Source organism: Propithecus coquereli, unplaced genomic scaffold (genome assembly GCF_000956105.1).
Source record: "Propithecus coquereli isolate 6110/MARCELLA unplaced genomic scaffold, Pcoq_1.0 Scaffold28, whole genome shotgun sequence".
NCBI classification, from domain to species: domain Eukaryota; kingdom Metazoa; phylum Chordata; class Mammalia; order Primates; family Indriidae; genus Propithecus; species Propithecus coquereli.
Window position 1 is genome coordinate 12,666,988 of NW_012148396.1, and position 15,533 is coordinate 12,682,520.

At 59.6% G+C, this 15,533-nt stretch overlaps 1 protein-coding gene across 1 annotated transcript; it reads right to left on the bottom strand.

Moving 5' to 3' along the window:
• Positions 1 to 1,226: 1,226 nt before the first annotated feature.
• Positions 1,227 to 13,561, bottom strand: CYHR1 (cysteine/histidine-rich 1). Its single transcript, XM_012648104.1, has 4 exons — positions 13,193 to 13,561; positions 4,391 to 4,629; positions 3,662 to 3,873; positions 1,227 to 2,021 (listed from the first exon to the last, which is right to left on the bottom strand). The coding sequence occupies exons 1-4, from the start codon at positions 13,559 to 13,561 to the stop codon at positions 1,630 to 1,632; spliced, it is 1,212 nt and encodes a 403-aa protein (XP_012503558.1). The 3' UTR covers positions 1,227 to 1,629.
• Positions 13,562 to 15,533: the final 1,972 nt, after the last annotated feature.

A 15,533-nucleotide genomic window follows, 5' to 3' on the forward strand; every position in this document is an offset into this window, starting at 1 on the left:
TCTGGGGCCTTCCCGTGCCCTCCGTGGCCAGGCCACATCAGCTTTGCAGGAGAGAAGGCTCTGGCTGTGAAGCACTCCTGAAAGCCCCATGCCCCAGGCTGGGAATGGGAACCCAAACAGGATTCTCAGAAAGAGCTCCCAGAAATGCTTGGCCTGTGAGGGGGCAGAATGGCTGCTCTGGAGGGGAGAACTGATTGAGAGGGCCACACTGGGCCCCATGCCCCAGCCATGCTCAGTCATGTGGATGGGCACTCCCTGGCAGCGCCTTCTCTCTGCTACTCAGCCCACTACCATCCTCAAGGGCCAGGCCCGAGGCTCTGCACCCACATGGCAGGGGAGGCAGCACAGGGTGATGGGGGCCAGGCCCAGGCAGCCTGCAGGGGCAGGGTGGGGCTGCTCTGAGTCATGTTGTCTGCGCTGGGGCAGAGGAACCAATTCTTTGGTATTGAAGCAACAAAAAGCTATCACAGAAGAGCCACATCTCCTAAGCAAAAGAAGGGGGTGGTCAAGCTGTACCCTTCCCAGTATCTCTGAGGGCCCCTGGGGAAGAAAGGACAGGACCCAGCTTCTCCAGGTGAGGATCCTTCCCATAGAGGCTTAAGCCCTGGCCCTGCTCAACCCTGCAGGGGTGTCAGAGGGCAGCCAGCGAGGCGGGAAGGGTTCACCTCCTCCAGGCAGGAAGCCAAATTGCCCAGCCTCCAGCCACTGCAGCCAGTCCCCAAAAGCAGTGAAGGGAGCCAACCACTGGGACCCTCACCCAGCCAGACTCACAGCTGTGGCCCCTAGAGCTTTCTTCACAGCCTAAGGACACTGGGTCCTCAAGGCTGAATATAGTAAGTAGATTCTCTCTCGCTAAAATTGCATAACTTATAGAAGAGCCTGTAAAGAGTTTAATTTTTTTCCTGGGAAGAGACAGAATTTCACCCTGCATTCCGAAAACGTCTGCTGAGACCTGGTGGCAGAGTTCTGCCTCCCTGGGAGTGGCCGGTTGGCCAGGGGAGCCCCGACCCTGCCTGGCTCTCTCTGTTTATGCCGCATCTTGCGACCCCGTGACGGCGTGGGGAAGGCAGTGTCTCTGAGTCTCTCCTGGGGGGACGCATGTAGGTGCAATGACAGGAACAGGGCGGGCTCTGACCCCTGGCCAAACCAAAGCTCCCACGCTGTCCAATCACAGCCACGCCTTCCCCTCCAACAAAACAGAAAGTAGGAAACAAGGCTGCCTCTTTAATTGCAATCAAATATGCTGTCTGAAGTTAGCGAGGCTCCCAGAGCCCGGCGGGGAACCGAGCACAGAACCAGAGCAGGCAGCACCACCTAGCTGCGCATAAGGGAGCTGGGGGCAGGGGTTGCTGCGCTTCTTGCCCTCCTCACCGCCACCGTCTCTGAACCTCAGGGTGCTCAGTGCGCTGTCTCCTCTGGGGGTCAGCCCAGCCTCTGGCTGCCCTCAGGAGGAGGGAAGGCAGGGGTAGAGAAGGTGAGCCGGAGGCGGGGACCCCGTTACACACGCATGCAGACTTTCCCAGTGTGTTTGGTTTGTCCGTCTCCTCTGTTGAAATGATCAGATAGTCGTGTGAAGTGCTGCTGAGCTGGGGTGGCCCGTCTGCTTCTTGGGCGTCCTAGGGCCCCACCCTACTTCTGTATCTGGAATAGGAAGAGCCGCAGGTTGATATTCTTCGCAGCCAGCAGCTTGTTGCACTCCACAGAGTCGATGATGGGCAGAGGCACGTAGTCCGTCTCGTTGCTCTCATTGGTGAAGACAAAGTGGTAGATCACGGGACTGATCCTCACGTCATCGTAGGGGCCCTTGAGCAGCAGGAAGGAGCACTCCAGGGGCGCCGTGACCTTGCTCTTGAGGAGAAGCTGGAAGGAGAGCGTGCGCTTACACGACAGGTTGGGGTTGCGCTCTGAGTCGTTCACACGAGCCTTTAGGACCCACGTCTGGTTCAGCACCGTGAACCTTGGTGTCTCATAATACAGGCGCGTGATGAAGTCATCTGTGCGGTACGGCCGGAACTGGACCTCTGCAGAGACAGACAGGGCCGGAAAGAGCCGGCTGTTAGTGCAGGCCAGGCTGTGTGGCGGCACCTTCCCCGACCGGGCCGAGGACAGGCTCAGCCAGGGAGGAAGGCAACTTACCAGACACAGCGTGCTCTACTTGTCACAAAGGCAAATCAAACGCAATTATGGCAAATGGAGGTGCACACAGCTTTGGGGGAAACAACCACAAAAGAGTTCACACGAATTAGCTAGAGTGAGTCCAGCGGCTGCGAGTGGCCAGGCCACACTCCAGGCGTGCCCAACCCACATCAGCCTCCCTCCTCACCCTGAGCCCCAGTGCCCCCACAGGGGTGGGGGAAGCAGACACACAGACAGGATGCAGTTCTGAGAACAAGTGCACTTTATTGGTTCCGATACAGAGCTGCCAGAAAAGCCGGTGGACAGGTGTGTGGCACCCAGCCCTGCCCAAGGGGAACGCCAGGTCCATGGGCGTCAGGCTGTGATGCAGGCTCTGCCCAGTGGTCTGCAGGAGCTGCCAGTCAGCAGGCAGCCCTGCCTTCACAGTCCTCTTGTGCAGCCTGCAGCCTGTAGCTGGCAAGTCCCTCCATGGAGGCGTGGGCTGCCAGGCGGCCAGTCCTTCTTGCACAAATGGGGCTCCCCACGGCCTCAGCCACGAGGCCTGGCCCACATGCCCTGATCCTGTCAGGACAGCTAAGGCGGTTGCTAACAGCAGCCACAGCCTTCTGCTGAGGGCCCTGGGCCCCTGGCTTGTCCTGCCTGCTCAGGCCCATACCTAGCCAGGCCCAGTCCAGGTGGCATGGTGTGACCAACTGCCCATGACCACCCTGGCCACTCTGAGCTGGCTGCCTGGTGTGGGATGAGCAGAAGAGGGATGGAGCTTTCCTGAGTGGCCCCGGCATCAGCAGGTGCTTCTTGCTGCTGTCTGGCCCAGGCTCTGGCCTGGCTCCTGCTCCGCGGCGGAGCCACATTTGAAGGTGGTGGCAGTGGCTTGGAGAGCCATGAGATCCAGTGGGCCTGGGCCCAGTCCAGCCTGTGCGTCCATGGGCGTCCACTCCCAGTTCTACAGTTTGCGCTGGGTGCCCTCAGCTCGTGCTGGAGCCCTGTCCCTGAACGGCTTCATGCCAGCCTTTGGAAGCCCCATGGCCACTGCAGTGACTGCCCACAGTCAGACCTGACTTGACGGAATGCTCTTCATGCCCCGGGCTCCAAGGAGCAGGCCCCAAGACCCCAGGCATCCCTGAGACATGCCCTACTTGCTGGTGAGATCCCAAGGCTGTGGAGCCCCACATGGACTGTCCGAAGGTTCTGGAGCCCCACGTAGACTGTCCCAGGTTATGGAGCCCCACACGGTGAGGACACCACCTTGCTGGGGTGGTGGGGCCAGGGTGGGGAGGTAGGGGTGAGGCTGCCATGAAAGCCACGCAGATGTACCCTGGGGTCCTGCCCAGCCTCTCCCTCCACTCCATCTCTGGCATTTCTTCTTCCCCGAAGTGTTCTTCTGTCCACTGGGAGCTTGTCCAGAGCCTGGCCATCCGGCGCAGGGTGTGACTACTGCCCAGAGCCTGCTGCCCCCCAGGCTCCTGGCCACCATCCCCCAAAGCCCACAGGTGTTCGGCATGCAGCGGGCGGCAAGGTGCCTCACCTGTGTAGCCGATTTTCTCAAAGCTGAGCAGGCTGAAGATGCTGTTGTAGAGCTGCATCTCCTTGCGGTGGCTCTGGTCCATCTCGTCCAGGATCTCCATCAGCTCGTTGCCCGTCTTGGTGGGGTGGGCACACGCAGCCTCATGTACTGTCAGCTCATGGAAGGGGCCGTGCCATGGACAGCCAATGCGCTTGTATTTGCACTGGGTCACCCTGGGGAGAGACGAGCACAGCAATAACAGCCTCTGCCCCAATCCTGCTCAGCCACCAATGTCTTCCCACAGCCTCCTGGACCCACCGCTCTGGTGTCTCCTCTGCTTGGCAGTAAGTGGCCACTTACTGCCAGATGACAAACATCCTGGACCCTGCACAGCCTTCCCCCTGAAGAGGCATGGTAGTTGGGCTGCACGAGCTGAGCAGCCGTGTCTGCCTGTCAGCACAGCCTCGTGCCAAGCACCCAGAGCTGGCCACACTGTACTGGGCCCTCCAAGGGGCTATCCCATAGCCATAGACAGCCCTGGAGGACCAGGGTCATGTTCAGATAGCAAACTGGGTGCTGACCCCACTGCCTCTGTCCTGTGCAGTACCACCTATCCCACCCCAGGGCCTGCAGGGTCGTCACTGGGCTGCATGTGTGGTACCCAAGGCCCAGAAAACAACCAGCAGATCACCCCACATGGGGGCCTGTCCTAGCCCTGCACATAGGCTGAGTCCCTGACCCCAGCACTACCTGTCCTGGCACTCCTCCTTCTGGTGCCTCTCCAGGAGGGAGCGGGGAAACTGGCGCAGGCAGAAGCCACACTCTGAGGGCAGCTCGCTCACGGCTTTCTCCACGGCCAGGTTCCGGCAGCAGAGGCTCTTACTGATCTCACAACGACAGTTGGGGCACGTGGCCTGCTCCTCCTTCAGCCGGGCATCTGCTAGTAGGTGGATAAAACAGCCAGCGCACATCAAGTGACCGTTAGTACACTGCGAAGAAGGAAAGGGAGATGAAGCTCACAGACCTGCGGGACTCGTGCACATGCACGTACCCGCCGATGTTTGCCGGCTCCAGCCAGGGCCAGGCCAGCTGTCCTGGGGGACTCCAGCTGATGAGGACAGGAGCACACATCTGTCCCTGACACAGCCAGCTTGGGCTCTTGCAGAGATCTGGAATCTCAAGAGTGAGACCTCATCAGCTCAGGATTGGGTTACAGCTCTTCCCTGATGCAGGCTGGACTGGCAATGATTGGTTTGGCCACACTGGGGCTTGGAGCCTGGCTTTTTCCCATCCTAGGGTCCAGGGACTATCCGGAGTCCCCCACAGGCCCAGATTTTGAAACCCTACAGGAACACCTGGCTCTTGGCCTGGCACAGCAGAGGCACTGAGCCAGTAGCCATTCCGTGGGGGAGCAGATACTGCTTCCCCACACTGAGGCAGCCATGCCCCACTTGGCTGTTCATCTTGAGGCTTGGGGACCTGGCTCAGACTGACCCCCTGCCTGGCCCTTCCTGGTGAGCACAAGTGAGAGAAGGCAGCTGCCACCTGCTCAGGGAGGTTGGTTACCTATAGAAGCCGTCCTGAGAGTTGGTGGTGTGAAGCTGTGGCACACAGGAGGCCAAGCTGGCTCAGGACAAGGGCAAGTGGGCACACAGGGCATGCCCGGGGGAGCTGGGAACAGGGGCTGCAGGCAGGACATGGTGTTGAGTTGAGCTGGTATAAGCTGGGTCGGCAGGAGCCGGGCATCCTTGCTCATGTGGACAGCCGGATGCCAGCATGCTGGGCGCCACTCCCATTTTGGGTCTCTCACTCATTTGACATATGGGGGGCTATGGGCTCAGCCCTTGAGAGACTCACAGAGTGGGAGGAGGTGAGGCCCAGATGGGAACCAAGAGGTACAGGAGCAAAGACTTGAAACTGGGCAGAGACAGAGGCCTTGGGCAGTGGGGCAGGCCTGGAAACGCTGGGGTGGAATGTGAGGGCCCTGGGATGAGCTTCATTTTGAGGGTTGAGGGCACACCAATGGCCAGCAGGGAGTGACAGGGACATGCTTTCCATTAGGAGAGATTCTCTCCCAGATGCCTGAGGACAAGTGGGCAGGCAGCAGAGTGGCCCCTGTCCAGACTGTGCTTCCACAGCCTCTCCAGTGGTGGGCCTGGGCCACAGGCTTCCACTGGGGTCCAGGACTCTTTGAGAAGGGGATGCAGTGTAGCAGAGACCCACCTGTGTTGCAGCCTCTCTGCACAGTGAGGGAGAGGAGTGCTCACAGGCCACACCTGCACGTGTGGGGTCCTTAATAGGCCCTAGCTGCCATCCTATTGCTTCAGGGGTCCGAGTACCCTGAGCTGAGGAGCTGCAAAAGGCTGACCAGCTCTCTCATTACCTGTGAGGTCTAGTGAGTGTTGAGAACCAACAGTGGGAACAAAGGCCTTGTTCACAGAATCCACATCCACACAAACACCACAGATTATCTGTATTCAAACATCAAGTTCTATGTTCGGTTAAAAATTAAAATGTGCATGATGGGGAAGGGGAATGCGCTGGTGGGGCTCAGCTTGGAGGATCAGGGCCCAGCAGGGACTATCCTGCCCCAACTGGGAACACACGGCCTTGGAGTGGGGAATGAGGCTGGTCCTTGGTAGGGTCGGGACAAGCTAAGGCTGCCCACAGCAGGAGCGGGGCGGGGAAATTTGTCCACCCCATCCAAACCCAGGGGTCAGTGGTGAGTGGACTGGGTAGGGGCACATACAGATGCTGCTGCAGCAGCTGTCCTGGGGGAGGCACGGACTGAGGGCCCAGGTTCCATCCTCTCACACATCTCCCCCCTCCCTGGCTGCACCTGAGGCTCTCTGGGGGCTTCAGACGCCCAGCTTCACCATGCCAGGCAGGCCCTGGGCTGAGGACTGTTGCTGTTTGTGGCAGGCAGGAGGGAAGCAGCACAGCACCAACTGGCCATTTGTTCAAGGGAGAAAACCCCACAGTGCCAGCTCAGAAGTGAGACCAAGTCACATAGCACCCTGTAACATTCCCCCATGAGGAAGCCCAATAGGACGCCAGCACCAACACCACCCCAGGGCTTGGTATCCCCATGCCTCTCCCTGTGGCCAGCTCTAGGCACCTGGTGAGGCTGCCTGGGTCCTGGATGAGGCTTGGGACCAGCTCTGCAGCTGCCTCCCAGGTCTGCTGGCCTCAGCAGAGAAGCCACAACATTCATCCTGCTGGGGCCCTGCCAACTCAAGCCTCCTTGGCCTTTCCTCCTGCCTCTAGACTGCCCAGCCAGTGGGATGGAGTCCTGGGCCCTCCTTAGGAGGTGCTGGGGCCACCAAGCACATTAACCCTTACCTCCCAGCACCACCCACCACTCACCCTGAATGCTGCCCCAGCTCCTGTGCCAGCCCCTGGCCACAGGCCTCATTCCTCCAGAGCTTCCAGACCCAACACAGGCCCAATCAAGTTCAACATGGGAGAGGTGGTGGGGATTTTGCTCTCTGTCCCACTCTGGGCTTCCTGGGGCACCTGCAAGCTCTGGGGAGAAGTGGGATCACTGCCTCTTCAGCCCTGATGGCTCAGCTCTGAGGCAGAACACAGAAAGCCCCAAGATGTCCTGGAGTATAGTAGCCCAGCAAAAGGACAAGTCCACATCCACCAGCTGTTCAGGGGATGCTCTCTAGGTGAACTCTAGGGGGCTAGCCCTGGCCAAACCAACACCCAGCCCAGGTGGTGTGTCCACAGCAGGATGGTCACCATGCTCCAGACTCTTTCCCGCCATCCAGGCCCCCTAAGCCTCCTGAGTAAGACCTTGACCCCACACACGGGTCAGCCTTAGCAGTGATGACTTGTGCCCACTGCCCAACCAGAAGCTGGGCCCAGGAAGACTCCATACAGTGTCGGCCACATGCCTCCAGTGGACAGGACAGACCAGGGCAGGCCAAAGTGCCCCACTCAACATGCCAGGGCCAGGCTCTGAAGCCCAGACATCTCCTGCGGCACCCAGGCCAGGCTACCTCCCCACCACTAGCCAGGAAGACCCTGGTGGTGGGTCACAACCCAGGATAACATCGTAGGGCCTCCTAGGCCCTCCTAGGACAAATGCTGGCTTGGAGCCACAGTGCTGGGCTGAGACCCCAGCCCATGGGTCACCAGCAGTATGACCTTGGGCTTACATCATTCCTCTCTGGGCTTCAGTTTCCTCAAGCACACAAGATGATAAGTATGGTGACACTGACAAGGTAGGATGGGACAGGGCACCTTGCAGTATTGCTCTGCATCCAGCACACACCAGGGGCAGAGCAAACACCACCACCATAGTTACCCATGGCAGAGCCTCTGGGGCACCCATCCCCAGGAGAAGCCAAGGCTCCAGACTCCTCTACGTGCAAGTGGTCCAGAAACAGCCATCTGCACCTGCCCTGGAAGGACAGCACCAAACCCTTCCATCTGGCCACAGGCAGCTCACATGCACCCAGTCTATGCAGACCTGGGGCCTCCACCTGAGTTGACTTCTCCCTCTGGGTTAAGGGGGAGCTGGATAGACTACTCAGGCTTGAGAAGAAGCAGCCCTGTCCCCCAGCCTTGGGCCATAAGCAGGTCTTAGGAAATGCCCCCCCACCAACTTCTGGTTCTCAAGCTCCCTATCGTCAGCTGGCATTTTAGGACTTCTTTCAAGCCTGGACACATGGTCCTCTCAAACCCTGAAGACTGGCTGGGCATGGTGGCTCATGTCTGTAATCCCAGTACTCCCAGCCCTGAGGTCCTGCTGGGCCAGGTGGGAAGGAGGGGGAATCTCCAGCTGGCTGGGCAGTGCTTTAGGATTTGTGCCACCGGTAAGCCTCTCAGCTGCATCAGTTCTGATGGCCACTGCCGAGGAGGGTCCTTGACTCCCTGGGCGGGGGCTGCAGTGGAGGCCGAGGCAGAAAGATCACTTGAGGTCAGGAGTTCGAGACCAGCCTGAGCAATAGTGAGATCTCCCGTCTCTACCACAAATTAGAAAAGAACTTAACCCTGTGTGGTGGTGCACCTGTAGTCCTAGCTACTCAGGAGGCTGAGGCAGGAGGATCCCTTGAGCCCAGGAGCTGGAGGCTACAGAGGGTGATACCACTGTACTCCAGCCTGGGTAACAACGAGAGATCCTGTCTCAAAAAAACAAAGACAAAACCAAACCAAACCAAAAACACCAAACAACACCACCAACAAAAAACAAACAAAAAATCCCCCAAAGAAACAAAAACAAACCCTGGGGACCTACACTTTCCCACTATAGCCCCCACCCAGGGGGTCGAGGACCCTCCTTGGCAGTGGCCATCAGAGCTGATGCAGCTGAGAGGCTTCCCGGTGGCGCAAATCCCAAAGCACTGCCCAGCCAGCTGGAGATTCCCCCTCCTTCCCACCTGGCCCAGCAGCGTCTCAGGGCACACCCAATACTCAGCATGCTCACCCCTCAGCCTTCTTAATCAAATATGGGCTAGAGAGGGCCCAGGCATTATCCAAGGCCACAGAGCTGTTAAGGCCAACATGACTGCAGGGCCTGAACCTTTGATCCAGGCAGGACCTGAAGTCCTGAGCCAGCTGCCTCCCTCCTTCTGTCAGGACTTGGGCAGGGGCCAATAAACCCTCTAGAGTTGGGCTCCCATTGACGACTTAAATGCTGATCTAAAAGTAACTCAAAACGACAAACCACCATCACAGAAGAACACTTTTCACCTAGCCAGAGATTCCAGAAACTCCTTCCTTGCTCTATCCTGTGAGTTGTGGATGCCTGAGCAGATACATTTTCAGAGCTCTTTTCTGCTACCTTTCTCACTTCAAAGAACCAATCAGCTGCAGCCCTGTGCTGCTGCCCAGGGAACTCAGGAAGAGGTAGCTGGTCCCCTTGGATGGTGGGCATACTCTCAGAGAGCACTCGGGCAGAGATGGAGCCATCCCTGCTTCCTGGGCCTTCTATCAATGAGATGGTCAGGTAACCAGTCCTGAGCCGAGACTGGTATATAGACAAGAGGACTTAGGGGAGGGAGGGCAGTAGGACACTGATCCTCCTGCAGGAGCAAGGGTGGGAGTGCCCTTGTCAGATGGGGAGGGGCACACAAGCAAGGGCTGGGCATCCTCGTAGCAGGGAGAAAGGATGGCCTCAAACTGGAGCACCGCCTCAGTTGGGCCCAAGAGGAAGAGTGGAGGCGGGCAGGAATGGGGAGAAGATAGCTCAGGCAGAAGGATGCCAGAGCGATACAGGGACCCGGCCGCAAGACCCGAGTGAGAGGGAGCAGCTGTGGCCACCCCGGATGCAGGTTGGACACAATTGTGACACAGGCCCCTGATTGACCCTTATGCGCCAGTGCTTGTTCTAAGTTCAAAAATGCCCTGGGAAGGGCGGAACAACATGCGGTCCCTTCTTCCAGATGCCAGCACCAATACCCAGGGCCAGTCTATCTCATGGGAGACCACAAAGGACCATGTGGAGCCTTGCGTGCAGGGCTGTGCCAGTAGAGCCAGGGGATCTGGCACCACTGAGGCCCTATCTTCCCCAGAGAAGGTGCTCCCACGGGCAGAGGTGCCAACAGGTGACATGTCTTCAGGCCACAGGGCTGTCCCCACAGCGGGGCACCAACATGAGTGGCCAGTCCACCTACTCAGCCTGGACTGTCCAGAAGCTCCTCCACAGGTGTCACTGTTGTCCCCCCAGCCACCCTGCTACCCCTCTGGTGCCCACACACCTTGTCAGGCCAGTCATCCAGGACACACCTAACACCCACACAGAGAACATCAAAGCCAGCATTTGCTGCACCAGCTGCAGCCTGAACCTGAATGCGACACAGGCTATAGCACAGCAAGCCATTTGCACAAGGGCCTTGGTCTCACACCCAAGCAAGTTTCCCAGCCTTCGAAGTATGGCATGTGGGCACAGGCTTGTAGGGAAGCCTGTCCTGCAGGCCCAAGGGCTCAGACTCAGGAGCAGGTGGATGAGTTCATGTGTGGCCCACATTTGCTCTCATTGCCATTCAAGGCTTCCCTGGCAGCAAGGCAGCATCTAGTGGCTGGATGACAAGCTCTCGAGTTACAAAGTGCTCAGCCAACTCCATAGGCCCATGGAGCTGTCCCCCACAGCCCCAGTGCCAGGGACAGCACACAAGGCTCAGCATGGCCACCCCCCTCTTCTCCTCACCCCAAAGCTGGGTACCACCTGAGCCAGCTCCCAAGATGCACAGCATAGCTGGTGCCCACCCAGAGCCATGTGTTCTGCCGGGGGTCAGGCAAAACATTCCATCAGGAACAGAGGATGAACATGCCACATGCGTGACATTGGAGAAACCAGAGATGATAGCCAATCAACACAGTTCACCAATGAAGGCTCGCAAAAGATAGAACGGCCAAGCCGAGGCCAAGGCAGTGGCCAGTAATAGGCCCAAACCAGGGAGACACAGAAGGCAGTAAGCATGGCACCCACACCATCTGTGCCTAGACCCTCCAGGGAACAGACCTGGCAAGAGTCCAGGTCTCTAGGCTTGTCTCAGCCCACAGTGCCTCAGTGGGGACACAACAGTGATCTTCCAGGGTCACTGCACACAGCAGGGAACCACTACAGGAGGCGTCTTCAACAGCATTCGGAGGCACCAAGAGACCTTTCCTTTTTCCCCCACGTCACACAGCAGGTTTGTGAGCAGCCAAAATAAGTTCCAACATTGACCCAAGGGCTCTCCCACAAATCACACATTCCAGACTCTAGAGCCTTCTCCAGGTCTCCAGAAACACCTCTGCTGCTGAGGCCCAGCTGTCACTTGGGAAGAGCCCACAGCTCGGTCAGCACTCATGGCTCTTCTTGCTCATGTGGTCTGTTCCCAGGGCAGCCATTGAGCAGATCCTGGGCCAGGGAGGGCCACCGGTCAGGGCAGCCCCAGCACCTTCACTCTCCACTACAGCTGCTCAGCTCACTGGTTCCAGCCACTCAGCATAGTGCAGGCCAGTTTGAGCCAGCCAGGCTCAGAGGCCTGGTCACCAGCAGCTCTGGCCAGAAGCAGGACCACAGCTGTCTCTGCTGCGCCAGCCCAGCTGGGGGATGCAGTGGACCAGGGACCAGTGCCATGTGGCCCATCACCATGCCGGGTCCAGCTCCAGCCTATCCACAGGAGATGAGACAAAGAGATCCTTGAATTCTCCTGGGACCTCCGACCATTGGCTTGGCTCGCTGGACTTTTACTCAAGATCCAAGAAAGGGAGAGCTCTTCCACTTGGAAGGATCAAAAGGTTGTGGGCAAGAGAAAAGGGGCTGAGAGTGGGCAAGTCTTGAAAGCCAAGGGGCAACTGCTGGCTCTGTGAGCCAGCTGTGAAAAACTCTTCCCCAGCTGGCACCAGCACCTAATACACAGAGTGGAAGCCAGTGCCTTCTCCCTACCCAGGCACGCTGGGGTCCTTCCAAGCAACATCAAGCCAGAACAGGAAGGACTTGGGGATCCAGAGATTGGGGAAATTGCAACCCAGACTAGCCCTAGACTGCCTATTACAAAAATGGCCCCCGCCCAGATGCCCAGTTTAAATATAAACAGGGAAACATGGCCCCATCGGCCACTTCCAGCTTTTATATCAAGTGCAAAGAAAATAGACAAGGAACCTGCTTCACTTCTCAAAAAGACTGGGAAGCGGAGGTGGAAAGGGACAAAGGGGAAGACAGGACACTGAGCACTGACCAGAAGTCTGCCCCTGTTGCTACCTGGCAGGGGGCATGTTAGACCCACCTGGGCCAAATACCCTCTCCGACAGCACTGAGCTGGTTAGGGCTGGGTCTGCAGGTGGGGGAAGAGGGTGCATAGACCTCCCAGGGCACTGGTAGCCTAGGAAGCCAGGCCTGGCATGGGTGAGCATCCTAGGGCACGGCACATTCAGAGGACACTGGGTTAGGCTGGGGCTGGAAAAGATAACCAGACTGTGGGGCTTGTTGCAGGTGGCTCATCCAGACCAGAGATGGGGAGGTTGAGGGGGACAAGAGGGAATCCTCTTTCTTCTTCCTGTGCTTCAGAATGAAACTGACAAAGTGAAAGGATTCTTCTATTGATGAAGACAGAAAAGGAGATGTACACAGGAGTTCAGAGAGTGGAAAGACAAGCTTGGGGGTGTGGCTGCCAGAAAAACAGGGAAGGAACTCTTGAGCGCAGAGGACTGAGCCAGGGAGCTTGGGAATGAGGGGAGCAGCCACTGTAGTGGGGGAAGGGTCAGCTTAAGAAGGTGGGTTGGGAGGGGCGTTGAGGAGGGGACGCAGAGGAATCTGGAAAAGAGAAAAGGAATGTAAGCAGAAGCGACTGAGAGCGGGAAATAAGGTGGGTCAGAACACGGAAAAGGGGGGTTCAAAGCAGGAAACAAAGTACTGAGAGGAAGACGAGAAGCTTCGGAGCAGGCGCTGGAGTCCCGCCGGGCGAGTAAAGCGGGTGTGAGGACCGAAGAGGGTTCTCGGGCGCCAGGCATCCCCGGCCCCCGGGCCTGGCCTCCTGGAAGCCCCGGAGGCTGGGGGCCCACAGCAGGGGCTGGAGCCCCGGGCTGGGCCGGGTCTGGGTCGGCCGGCAGCCCTACCTGGTACACGGAGGCCTTGGGCAGGTCCAGGCACACGGTGCAGCACAGCACCGAGTAGAGCCGCTCCTCCAGCTTCCCGCTGCCGGCCGCCGCCGCCGCCGCCGCCTCGGCCGCCTCGGCCGCCCGCAGCCGCTTCTTGGGCGGCGCGTCAGGGTCGCCCGCCGCCTCCTGCAGCTGCAGCTGCCGGGCGCCGGCCAGGCCCGCTTCGTCCGGGAGCCCGGGCCCCGCCGCCTCGCCCAGAGCCGCCGCCGCCGCCGGCCCCGCTGCCGCCCCGGCCCCAGCTCCGACCCCGACCCCGACCCCGGCCGGCACCGCACCCGCTGGCCCCGAGGCCGGGCCGCCCCCGCCGGCCTCCTCCGCGCCGGACATCGCGGCCGGCCGGCCCGGCGGCGAGTGCCGGCACGCTCCCGCGGCTAGAAGTCAGGGACGCCGCGCGCTCCTGCTGCCCTCTCGCCGCCGCCGCCGCCGCCGCCGCCTCCGCGACCCCGCAGCCCCGCTCCCTGCGCCGCCGCCTCAGAGGGTCCGGCCCGCGCGTCGCCCTGCAGCCGCCGCTGCCGCTGACCCCGGCGTGGCCGCCATCTTTGTTTTCGCTGTGCGCTCCCCCCCGCCGCGGCCGCCGCCACCGCCCCCTCCTCCTCCTCCCCGTCACGTGAGCTCCCCACGGGGCCAATGGGAGCGCCGCTTGGAGCACGGCGGCGCGCCGACGAGAGCCAATGGGCGCGCGAGGGCCCGCCCCCTGCAGAAGGTGGGCAGAAAGAGGGCTGGCGTCAGTGCGAACCGCGGTGGGGCGCGCACCTGGGGGCGGGAAAGCCCACATGAGAGGCGACGTCAGGGCAGCACCCACAACCTGCGAGTCAGCCGGGTGGAGCGAACCCCCGCGGACCTCTAGGTGGAGGTGTGCCTGCCTCTTTGTTCTCCAAGACTCAGGCTTGTTTGCGCGGGGCTCTGGCCTCGCTAGCCTGAGGGGCAGGGCTCGAAGGAAAAGCCCCCCTCTCTGTCTTGTGCAGGACCGCGGGACGAAAGCGGACTTACCAGGGAGGGGGAACTCCAGACCCCTAATCTACCGGAATCTAACCCACTGCTCTGCCAAATCCCGTTTCCTAACCCTGTGGTTGGAGGCTGAAGGGGTCCATGGAAGAAAGTGAGGGTCTTAGGGAATAGGACTTGGCTCTCATAGGCCGAGGGCAAACAGGTAGAAGTCGAGTCAGCCCTGGGAAGAGATGTGTACTTCTGGGAACTGCTGTGGTACAGCCCTCCCCTGCCTCCACCCCATTCATCAGTCCGTGAAGGTCACTGCCCCAGAGGGCCACCTGCCAGGCCGGCAAGGATATTTGGAATTCTACCATGTCCCAGGGGATGGAGGGCCGAGGACTATGTGTTCTTAGCCCTGGGGCTTTCCTGACAAAGGTGCCAAAAGGAGGCCCGGTTGGGTGAGGCCCCAACCCACTTTTGGCATATCCCCTTCCTTTGTCCAGGGAAACCAGTTGCTGCCCTGGGGGTCTTAGGGAGCTCACTTAAGGATCCCTCAGTTCTCATGAATGGGCAGATTCCATATTCCTGTGAAATTTCTAAGGTTTATTGGAGACCAGTCCTCTCTCTGGACCCACAACCATGTGCAGCCCAAAATCAGGCACCAAAATGTGCCTGGGACTCCATCCCCTTCACTCTGGTCTAGGCAAGTCCCCACATGTGGCCAGACTAGGGACAGCACCCAGACTCTGACTCTGACCAGTCAACCTGCAGCAAGCCCACTTTGGGAAGGAGAGTCTATCCCTAGGCGAGAAGGCCCCAGGAGCAGGCTGGTGGGAGGGAAAGCAGTTGGCAGAGCAGAAGCCCTGTTTTGCTGCGTCCATCATTCCCACTGTAGGCACTGTGTGTGCAGGGCCCGGCAATAGGCCCAACTGCCTGCAGCGAGGGCCCAGCGACAGACATCCTCCTTTGGCAGCAGCAGTAGCCTGTCCTCCTCCAACCGGCTCAGGAGACCTGCCACAGCCAGCATCAGCCCCCCCCACATCCCATAAGTGTTGGCTGTGAAAACGGCCACAATGAGGATGGTCACTGCGACCACCAACAGCATTGCCTGACCAGCCACAGAGCGGCCCTCAGGGCCGAGGTGGTCACCAGCCACTGCTAACACCATGCCTCCTCCCAGGAGCAGGTTGGCAGAGGATCGGTCCCCATTCACCCAGTGGAAATCAAAGGCCAGAAGGGGCAGGCCGATGACAGTGGCCACCCAGGCTCCAGCAAGACAGTCTTCATGTGTGCCCAGTCCTGGGGCCAGCATGGTGGTGGCAGCCAAAACCTGGAGCAGGAAGCCAGCAGCAGCCCCTCGACTCACCTG